The 11,166-nt window shown below is 43.2% G+C and overlaps 1 protein-coding gene across 1 annotated transcript; it reads left to right on the top strand.

The window, feature by feature from the left end:
* Positions 1-592: 592 nt before the first annotated feature.
* On the top strand, positions 593-10,994 carry LOC104525314 (ankyrin-2-like; the record flags this gene model as incomplete). The annotated part of the gene is made up of 7 exons (XM_010168433.1): positions 593-691; positions 1,354-1,551; positions 4,476-4,574; positions 4,753-4,851; positions 7,325-7,423; positions 8,691-8,888; positions 10,896-10,994. Coding segments are annotated over 7 exons (891 nt in total), but the record flags the coding sequence as incomplete, so codon positions are not given.
* Positions 10,995-11,166: the final 172 nt, after the last annotated feature.

Here is an 11,166-nt window from a genome sequence, read left to right as displayed (position 1 = left end):
CAAGGTCTAATGACGTAACAACTTGGGTTTCCATGTCTTAGGCATTTTCTTTTTTCTCATGTTCAGCAGTAATATTCTTTTGCAACCTTTTTTCTTGCCTCATGTTTCCTCTGTTTTTCTGCACAAAGCCCAAACTGTAGCAGAATTACCTAGAATGAATTCTCCCAGCGAAATGTTGCATGGACACATCTTTTGCTGCCACTGCTGTGATCGTTACTGTGTGGCCTAAGCAAGTCCTGGTATAGGGTGGTGTTCTGCCACAGAAAAAATACTGTGGGGTTGGTGGTCTCACAGTAATTTTAGCAAAGAATTGTTCACTGCTCAATCTCAGAAAGGAAAGGGTTTGTTCTGTTAATGTTTCTTTCTCTTTTCACAGCTTTAATAGCTTATTTCTTTTGTTGCCTATTTAAAAAAAAACCCCAAATAAATTCTAGAGTAAATTTCCTAGTATGACCATTTCTTGTTTCATCCCCGCATCAAAAACAATCCAAAGGACAGGGGTTGATGAATGGAGTATCCTTGGCTGTTCTTCAGAGTGCCAGGTCAGACAGTTGGGGATGTGCTCATTGATTTTCCCTCCTTTTACTTTCAGGATGGACTCACCCCACTCCACTGTGCTGCCAGAAGTGGACATGACCAAGTTGTGGAGCTGCTCCTGGAACGAGGTGCCCCGCTGCTTGCACGGACCAAGGTGTGTGTCTCCCTAGAATACGTTAACAGCTGTATGTAACTTACCACAGAATTTTCAATGTCACTGAGAGGACAAGGAAGAAGACAGGAACACTTTCATTCTCCCAAAGGAAATGTATTAATGGGTAGAATGATCCAAAATGAGGTTTTCTTACATTATTAGGGACTATCCAAATATATCAAACAGTATACCCGTCTTTGCCTCTCTCTCTAATACCAGGTTTGCCAATATAATTAGTTTTTTCATTGAACACTTAAAGAAAAAAATACAGATTCCTTAATAAATGTGATTATGGGTAAGTAGGTGCTGTTCCTCTAATTAACATACAACTTGTGTCTTACTGTCACGATGAGAATCCCCAGAACTGGCTTTTAAGAACAAGATATGTTTTATTAAATCATGAGGCAAGACCCTTAGATTCTTTTGCTTGGATTAAGTTCTGATTTTAGTTAATTGTATGATGTTCCTCTAAATTGGCCTTTATCTGCTGGAAGGGGAGGGCTGTCTATGGCTTTTTTGTTTTTCTTCCAGTCCCTAGTGCAGATACAGCTCTCTTTCAGCCATGGGAGTACTTTGCAGACTCATGATGCCATCCTTCTAATGTGTGGCACAATCTAAGTGAGAGTTACTAGAACTTACTGTTCCCTTTTCTTCTGGCACAGAACGGACTCTCTCCACTTCACATGGCGGCCCAGGGGGACCACGTGGAATGTGTCAAACACCTGCTGCAGCACAAAGCTCCCGTGGACGATGTCACGCTGGATTACCTGACTGCCCTCCACGTGGCTGCGCACTGCGGCCACTATCGTGTCACCAAACTCCTTCTGGACAAGAGAGCAAACCCCAATGCTCGTGCCCTGGTAAACCTGTCCCACCTGTGTCGTGTAACAAAGCTACTCAGGGCAGATGAGTAGCTCGTACCAGTAAAGCTAAGTGAAAACTCCATCAACAACCTTAAATAGTTGCAGTGACAACAGGGGTTGTCGCTTCTGCTGGTTACCAGTGTTGTTATCTCATGCCATTAGGCCTAGGAATGGACCACGTCCCCTGGCAAGTGGCTGTAGTATCCAATCTGGGAGCTCTACTGAGTTTCTAAAATCAGAGCCAGTTCTAGCTGATGCCAACATATGCATTGGTATTTTACTGAATTACTAGGTCAGTCTTCCATACTATGTGATACCATACACAAATAATTTCTAAGCTTTCAGCTGAATCAGTAAGTAATTGGCATGGAGAAAATACATGAAAAAGCTGGTATTTCTGCATTTCTCAAATGAGGACATTCCTCTCTGTTAGGTGCCACTTTTATTCCTTTTTGAAACAGTTCTTGTGATGCTTACAGGAAAAGAGGTAGGATTCCTTAGACTCACTGATCAGACCGTTATCCCCTAACTGAGAGAAAAACATCCCATTTGGCTTCAGGAACATACAGAGCTTTCAAAAGTCTTTCATCTACCCAAAGCCAGACAAGATTCCAGTTTTTTTTCTAATAGGAAGTGTTAGCTGGCTGGAAGTTAAAATACCAATATGTTACACTCAGTGGGGGAAAGAAAGAGACTGTGAACACTGGAGACACTTCTGCGTGGCAAGGAGCCCACTGTTGCCTGCTGCATTCAGTGCCTCCACAGAACTTCCACTGCAGGCCACTCTGATGGCTTCTTCCCCAGCTTCTTGCCTTCAGTAGGACCCTGTGGTTTTCTGCAAAGGCTGCCCCTGTACTTCCCTGGAACTGATGTTTTATTGACACAATTTTCTTCTGCCCTCTCGTTTTTCTTCTCCTCTCTGTACCCACAAATCCCATAACCCTCTTGCTGCCTCTTCTTACGCTTTCCTTGTTTTGTCTTTCTCAGTATCATGTTCACTTGGTTGATCTTTTTCGATGCTGTTTTCATCCCTTCCTGTTTTTCTTGCCAGTCTTCTGATTATCTTCAGCTGTCCTTTCCTCAGCTACCCACACATACGCATTATGCGCTAGCCCCCTCATCTTATTTTCGTCCTTCCATGACCAGAAATACACCTTCTGTTCCTCCCCCTCCCAGGGAGACATCTGAAATGAAAGGAGAACACCCTCAGGCTGCTGCCTTTCTGCTCTTTTCCCTCCAGACTTTTTGTTTGTTTGTTTGTTTGTTTCTTCTCCCATAAGGGACTTAAGGCCTCTGGCTTGTTTATAGTATTTAATATATTAAGTGGTGCTCTCAATTTCTGTTAGCAATACATTTTTTCTGCCTTCTCCTCTCCCCCATCAAAATGTTCCTCGCTGAAATAGAAGTAGCAAAATTAAATCAACTCAGGCAGTAATAGTAAGTGAAAACACAGAAACTTCTGAAACCATAAAACTCCTTGTGAAATGTATTGAGAGATGTTGTGCGGGAGGTAAAACATCTAAAGGTTTTGATTCCATCTTTAGAAACTGGAGAAGGCTGGTAGTAGTAATAAGATTCAGCAGAGTCCTGCGTTGGAATAAATTTTACAAATAATTCATTTTCATCTAGATTTAAAAAAAATAATTGTTAATGTTTGCAAAGTGATTTGGGGATACAGGCAGTCTGTGAGTTCTTTTTGGTTTGTATATGCTTTAAAGCACCTTCCAATCAACTGGAAATTAACTTTTCCCTTAACAGAAGCTGACTGTAGAATAATGTCACGGGCCTCTTTCCATGAGCTGAGATTTCACCCATAAGTTCTCTTTACTGCTAGCTGATTGTTGAGCAATACTCATCCTTTTCAGTAGAAAATAGAGCCATTTTTCAACATTAGCTAGAAATGTTACCCGTGCTCTTCACTAAAATGTTCACAGCTGATGGATAATGTGTTTGCTTAGCTTTAGGCACACCCTTAACCTGCATTAACAAAAGCTCAGAGTCAAAGCATGTACTACAGAGTGTGAGCACATGCTTTGATTTGGGCCCCAGTCGTACTGAATAAGCATTTCCAAAGAAATTAATATGTGCACAGCACTAAAACTGTCATCTCACGATACAAAATGCTAGGTTGCAATCTTGATTGAAGATGTTCCCTTCCCCACCCTCCTTTCATTCCTGTCCCTGCCCCATTTAATTTGAATCCACATGAGGGCTGATACCTTCCTGGAAATGCTTTTTGAGTCAGCAGGGCAGGAATAAAGGAAGGGGGACCACAAATACTTCAAGGGTGAACACTTTGTATCATGAAACCACAGCTGAAGTAGTGACTATTTAAGATACCTCATAGGATGCGTACACACACACACAAACATGAATACAGTGTACTGTAGACTGATGCTCTAAATATAAAATAAATACCATAGATGCTTAGATTACATGATAGTCTAAAAAGACAAACTCAGGTGGAATCTGGACTAAGTACTTTTCTTGTCCTAGAGAAGTATAGAATTTGCTTTCTACCTTGCAGAAGACACTGATTTCCAAGTGATCACTATAATATTTTATATTTTCCTTGTGTTAGACAGTCTTGGGAAGCACTTTAAGTCACCCTTACATATACATGTGTGCAGCTTTCGGAACCACAGACGTACATGTGCACACACATACACCTGAAGGTCAGAGCGGGCTTGTCTGTACTTGGGTTTTGGAGGTGGAAGTTCCATTTCTCTCCAGTGCCTGAGAAGAAAGCAACAGCACTGCTTTGTTCTGCCTGGGACTCTTGGGAGGTGTCTGTAATTCATGACCTGTTGTGCTTAAAGAGCTTCTGGTACTCTAACACTTGTGCTCCCAGTGTGCCAGCATGGAGCTGTGTGGACAGTGTCGCTGCATGTTTTTAACTAACATGACTGTCTTTTGCACAGAACGGTTTTACTCCACTGCACATTGCCTGCAAGAAAAATCGCATCAAAGTCATGGAACTCCTGGTGAAATATGGGGCTTCAATCCAGGCTATCACAGAGGTAGAACAACGTTTCATGTCCTAAAGAAACATTCCTTCTCTCTCTCTCTCTCCCTTTTTTGCTTCCTTTTTTTCTCTCTCCTGTCATGCCTCACTTTCACTTATGTTGTATTTAAACGAAGAAGCCCCTTCCCTACGCCCGTGCAGAGGAGTAAAACTGCTCTTGCTTTGTTTCGCAGTCGGGCCTCACACCAATACACGTGGCTGCATTTATGGGCCACTTGAACATAGTCCTCCTTCTGCTGCAGAACGGAGCCTCCCCCGATGTCACTAACATTGTGAGTATGGCTTTGACTAGAGTCATCACCCCAAAAAGGGTCTGGCCTACCATGTAGCTCAACCAAAGGTCACATTTTAAATGATACTTTACAACTTTAGTGCATTTGAGGACAAATTATTCTAGCACCTGTGGTGAAGAGGGGGAAATGGTGGTTGTATACACCTTAGAAGCCATCTGTGGTTTCGTGTATTCTTCAACCGCGCTTGGATAGGTCAAGTTTCCCTTAGAAACGGACAAAGCTCACCAAATACAGCAAAACCAATTACATAAGCCAAGTCACAGGCAAGACTGTGTTTCCATTCTGAAGGATTAAATTTAAGTCCAAATGACTTTAATTTCTGCCTGCATAGTCTCACTGACTGCTGTGAAACCGTCATTTGTATCAGTGAAAGTGTCTAAAGTGCTTCAAACCTAACAATTAATCAAAAAGTAAAACTGTTAAACTCAAGATGTTCCTCTTACAGAGGAAATTCCAGGAACTGGTGCATTTCAAAAGAACGTGCTTGACTCTAGAAAATGTGACCTTTGGGAGGTAACACAGAATGCAGAACCTGACTTACCATAGAAATGGGTGTTTGTGTACCAACAGCCTCGTTACCAAGAAGAATAACAAGAAAAGAACATGATAGTTTTCTGGCCTGTATTTCATAGATACTTTACTGTTTGAATTTGTTGGTATAAACAAATATTCAACTGGTGACCACCTGCACTTTGAAAGCAGCTTTTTACCAGTACACAATGTTATAGATAAGTGTTCCCAACAACAAGAAAAAATTGAGTAATCCAGGTACAATGGACTCATCAGTTTTTCTCAGAAAAATCTTGCATGCAACCTAGCAGCGCCCAGAGTTGTTCGCTTGAATCGTTAGAACAGGCTTTTCTTGATGAAGTCTCTCACTGCTTTCATACTTTTTAATAGAAGTAGTCTTCATCTAGAAAACTCTATTGATGATAACAAAAGCCAACAAGAAATTAAAACTATTGTGTTACTGGACATTTGTGTGCAAAGTTTAACGCTTTACAATTTATGCTACACAGGTGTCTTGGCTTTTCCTTGGTAAGCTGAAGTTCCCTCTTGAATTACTAACTGTTTCCAAAAGCTAAATTGCTTTGCTAATTCAGGTACCAAAGGGGCTTTATAGAAACTTGATCTGTAGAGTGTGTGAAATGTAAAGCTTGTTCGCATTTTAAACAGCTCATTCTTCAGGTAATAAAAAGTTTATATAGATGAAATTCTCTGTTAGGATTTGTAGCTCGGGCTGTGGGATTTTGTTTGTTGCCTACTTACTAATCACAGCTGGTAATACAGTGTTAATTTTAAAATGACAAGATAAATCAACTCCTGGTGAAGAGAGTTTGCTTTAATTAGAAGTTCATAATAGTAGGCACGCTCAGGCTGCTGCTTTTCCTGCATCTAGACAAAGGACAGGAAGACGATTCCTGATCCTGATGAAAAACATCTTGACCAGAGTGTTCGTTTTGGCAATTGCAGTTTAACTTGACAGTCGTGGGGGTCACAGCCTTACAACAGAGTATACTCCAGCTCTAGACTGAGGAGAAGGAACAATTAACACAAAGAAGTGATCAGTCCTGCTGTGTTGTCATAACAGATAAACACAGAGCTCTGGGTTGTGGAACTGTCCCAGTACCTCATGTAGGGACTGTTCAGGTCTGCGTTAGCTCAGTGCCCTCGCAGAGTGTTGGACGGTGCCAAATGAAGCTAGAAACACTGTTGTCGAGGAATACTCGCTTTCAGTGGTCCTTTGCAAACCTGTGCAAAAAGTAAATGCCTTGAATGTGTTGTCCACACTTTATTATCCTGATCTGAAATTCCACATCACTCCAGTCAGCTTTCCAAAATTTCATATTCTCCTTCAAATTCTGTGGGCTACGGAAGGCTTTGAAACAAGATTCATTCCATAGCCTGCAGCCAGAGCTGTGCTGCTGAGCACAGATATTACACATTTGATCTGCTGGCTCAGTTGTGCACAGCCATTGCAAGGCCTTTTAGTGCTGCCAGCTCCACACAGTGTGCAGGAAGAGACCATCTGGAAAAATATCCCCTTCCATCTTGAGGCTCGTGTGCCTCGCAGTCCCTTGAGACGGGCTCAGTGTCCTCTTATCTCCCGAGCGCGGCACACAAGCCGATGCACCGTTCTCTAGAAAGCTGAGGAACATATGTTGCCAGGGGATTCTGTACAGCAGAGTTTTCTGTAAGCCAGGATTTTCATTCTGACCCTCTGTAGTGAGATTATTCTCTGGGATCACTAAGTTTGCAAACCAAAGCGTCCCCAGGTCCAGTGACATGTGCTCACACCCTTCCAAACTGCCCGTTACTGGGGCTGGAGCCAGAGGTTCAGCTGGCACAAAGGCGGGTCTCTGCACGAGCTGCTGTGGGTGGAATTGGTGCTGTCGGAGCCCTGGTTCTTCCTGGAGGTTTATGACACTGAAACACTTCTGCTTTTCTGCAGCGTGGAGAAACTGCGTTGCACATGGCAGCACGTGCTGGGCAGGTGGAAGTGGTTCGCTGCCTCCTGAGAAACGGGGCCCTGGTTGATGCCCGAGCCAGGGTAGGTGTTCTGCTTACAATTTCTGATTTTATTTTTGCTTTCTCTTACTCAAAAATGTAGCTGAGGCAGAGGAGCTAGGGAGGAGCAATTTCCTTTTTATTTGGTCTGTTGATTCCATATTAAGCACACCTAAAACCAGTTCTGAAAGCAGTAACCTATTCATGCACTGACCTTCCAAAGGGAATGTGTGTGGTGGGCTGACCCTGGCTGGTAGCTCAGCCCTGCCCAGTCGTTTGCTTCCTGCCACAGCAGCAGGATGGAGGAGACAACCAGCAGGGTGAAAGCAAGAAAATCTCTTGGGTTGAAATAAAGATAGTTTAATAGGTGAAGGAAAAAGAGAAAAAAAAACCCAAACAAACACCACCACACACACACACACCCCCCCAAAAAATCCCCACAAAACCCACCTCTCCCCCTGCCAAGTGATGCAAAGGCAACCACTGACCACGTCCTTCAGGCAGACCAGTCTTTCTCTGAGCAATGGCTCCTTTGGAAAAACTCACCCCCCAATTTTATTGCTGACCATGATGTCATATACATGATCTTCTTGGTAAGTTCAGGCCAGCTGTCCTGGAAAACTCATCTCCCAAACTCTTGCCCACCCCCAGCCTATTCCCTGGGTGAGGGGGGGAAGAGGGAGAATCAGAGCAAGCCGTGGTGCTGGGTAAGCAGTGTTCAGCAGTAGCTAAAACACTGGTGTGTTACCAATGCTGTTTTGGTCAGAAATCTAAACTAGAGGACCCTACAGGCTGCTGTGGGGAAAATTAACTCCATCCCAGCTAGACCCGCTGCAGTGTGCCTGCCTCAGACTACCAAAGCTATTCAGTCTGAGCAAAGAGGAGCACAGCCGTGTCCTAAAACTAAACATCGGAGGTTCTGAGAGCAGTTAGTGGCAGATTTTGAAACCAAGGGGATTGTTTGTAGAGCAAGGTAGAAGTGTTGTAAAACAAATCAAGAACAGAGGTGTTGTAAAACAAATCAAGAACGCAAAGGGGAGCAAGCGATGCTCGCAGTGATGTGTGTTATTGCTTGATAAAAGTGAAAAATAATATTTGTCTTCATAGTTCTCTATCATCTCGTAAGACATTGCTGAAGCTCACTGCAAAAATTAACCCACGAGCCCTCCGTTACGGCCCTTTTTTTGCACTATTCCTTCCTGTGATTTTTTTGCAAGACAAATGCATAGACAGACCTATTGGGATCAGCCAGGTTGTGGTGTTGAAGGTGGTTCTACCTGCGCTAATTATCTACTCGATTTGAGTTGTAGGAAGAACAGACTCCACTGCACATTGCTTCTCGCTTGGGGAAAACAGAGATCGTCCAGCTTCTGCTGCAGCACATGGCCCACCCTGACGCCGCCACAACCAACGGGTACACGCCGCTGCACATCTCTGCCCGAGAGGGACAAGTCGATGTCGCCTCGGTTCTCCTCGAGGCGGGGGCCTCGCACTCCATGTCCACCAAGGTAAGACAAAAAGCTTTGCATCTCTCTTTCAGTGCGTGCCAGCTGGTGCCTGTCCCATAAGGAAGGTACTTTCACACTGAGAAAATGAGCCACTTTGGGTCTTTGGTTTTGTTTTTACTTAGACAGCAGCGATCCGGTAGACTAAAGCAACATATCAGAAGTTAATCAGATTTTTGACATATTTTCCTGACTTTAGAGTCAGGAGTTTAGTTCCCACTGAAGCCAAATGCAGATCATGATAAATACATGATCCCAACAGGTTTAAAATGAATGCCAAGTCCTTCTTTCTCTCTTTCCCATTGTGTTATGGGTAGAGCTTTTTTGGCCAAAACTTTCAAAAAAAGAAAAGGGGGATGATGACGATGCTTTTTTAATGAACAGGCCTGTTTATTCGTTAGTACCTTGTTTATTTAATTAGTAAAATCTTTCTGGTCTGTGCTAGCTGAAAGGAATGTTCCTAAAACATACAAGTCAGCATCTGTCCAGTTGCATCTAACACTGAATCTATTTTCAGCGGTGCTATAAATGAGGCATCATATGACATAACAGGCCATTTTGTCTGGGATTATAAAATAAATAGTCTGCAGAATCATTATTGTTTTGTTAGCCAAAAATGTTTACTGATTCCTAACAGTGATGAACACATAAGAAAATAACACATAAGAAACATAACATTATGTAAGAACACATAAGAAAATAGATAGCTGTGAATACAGTTATGTGCCAAGGCATCTTTTCCAAATTTATCGCATGTGATTGAGAAACACTTAATTCTCACAATTGTTTTAGGTCTTAAAAAAGTACCCCTGATTTTTTAAGGTGGAGCTGAAAATGTATTTTTGAACAATGGGGTGTCTCCCAGGGTTTAGAACACTAAACCAGCAATTTTCAAATTATGATCCACGGATTACTGGGAATGTTCTCCTTTTATCCAGCTGTTAAATCACATTAAAATGGCCGAAAATACACTAAATACTTTCCTAATTTCCCATATTGCTTTATGGCAGTTGCTTTAGTACTGCAGGAACATTCTGTAACTATGAATAGGAGAAGCTGTAGTGTGCTAGATAATCTCTCTACGAACCTGTGGTTCATGAACTGGAAATGTTTGAGGTTCCCTGACATGAACTCTTTCTGAGGTGGGATTAATGGGACAAGATGATAATGATAACAAATGTTACATATCTCTGACGTGTCGGGCAAATAGGTCATTGTAGCTCCCCAGAATTACTGTCAGGGCAGCGGTACAGTCTGCCACCTACTGTCTTACATCACTGAGTTTTCCTTATCAACATGAGGGTTTTTTTAATGAAAAGAACAGGCAAAGAGCATGCTAGCTTGACATGGACCTTATAGACCAGTATTATTAAAACAAATAGAAAAGGACTTCTTTTAAAAGACAAGAATTGTCAGTCTTGCCACGCTGAGTTTCCAGAAGCACTGCCTTGAGTCAGGCATGACTTCAGTTAAAGCTGCCCCAGAACTTAAGGACTGTATGGATGCACCAGTCCAAAGAGAAACAATTCTTCAACAACACACTCTAAGGGAGGCATATGAAGTTTGGAGCTTTTCTCGCTGAATTTAGTTGGCGTTTCATTGTTGTTGGCAACAATCGGTACAGGAAATATTTCTAAAGCCGTCACAAAACAAAAAAGTGCAGCTGGTTTGGAGTAGAAATTGGCACGAGTGCTTTCATTGCCCGCACACAGAGAATGTGTGTGTGGCTAGTGGAGTCTGTATCAGATAAAACGTCTGCCAGCGTGTGCAGAGGGAAGAAGAATAAACAAGAGAGTATTTTCTTGTTATTTCGTGGTTCTCAGGGTGCTCTCAAGAGATGCTGCTCTTCTCTCTGGGTGCGGCTGCGGGTTCTGCAAGCTAGCAAGCATATAGGTTGAAGAGAAAGTGCTTAATACACAGTTCTTACAAGAGAGGTGTCAGCATGACCTTTAACTCAAACACCTCCTTTTTGTGTTGTTTGTTGTGTTTTTTCCCCCTGGAATTTTCCAGAAGGGATTCACACCTCTGCACGTGGCGGCCAAATACGGGAGCCTGGAAGTGGCCAAACTCTTGCTGCAGCGTCGTGCCTCCCCCGATTCGGCCGGCAAGGTACTGGCGAGAAAGGAACGCTCCCGAGGGGCTGGGGTCTGGGTCCCTGGCAGGGTGGGAGTGGGTCTGTGGCTCAGGAAGCGCCGGTTCCCTGCATCTGCCCAAACTGTCACTCCCTCGGGATGGGTCAGGCGGGGGGGGCGAGGCCCGGTGTGTGCCCCCCACCCCCGGT

The sequence above is a fragment of the Antrostomus carolinensis genome, unplaced genomic scaffold, assembly GCF_000700745.2.
Source record: "Antrostomus carolinensis isolate BGI_N321 unplaced genomic scaffold, ASM70074v2 Scaffold7710, whole genome shotgun sequence".
Lineage (NCBI taxonomy): Eukaryota > Metazoa > Chordata > Aves > Caprimulgiformes > Caprimulgidae > Antrostomus > Antrostomus carolinensis.
Note: the sequence above shows the minus strand (reverse complement) of the source record. Positions and strands in the feature narration are given on the sequence as shown.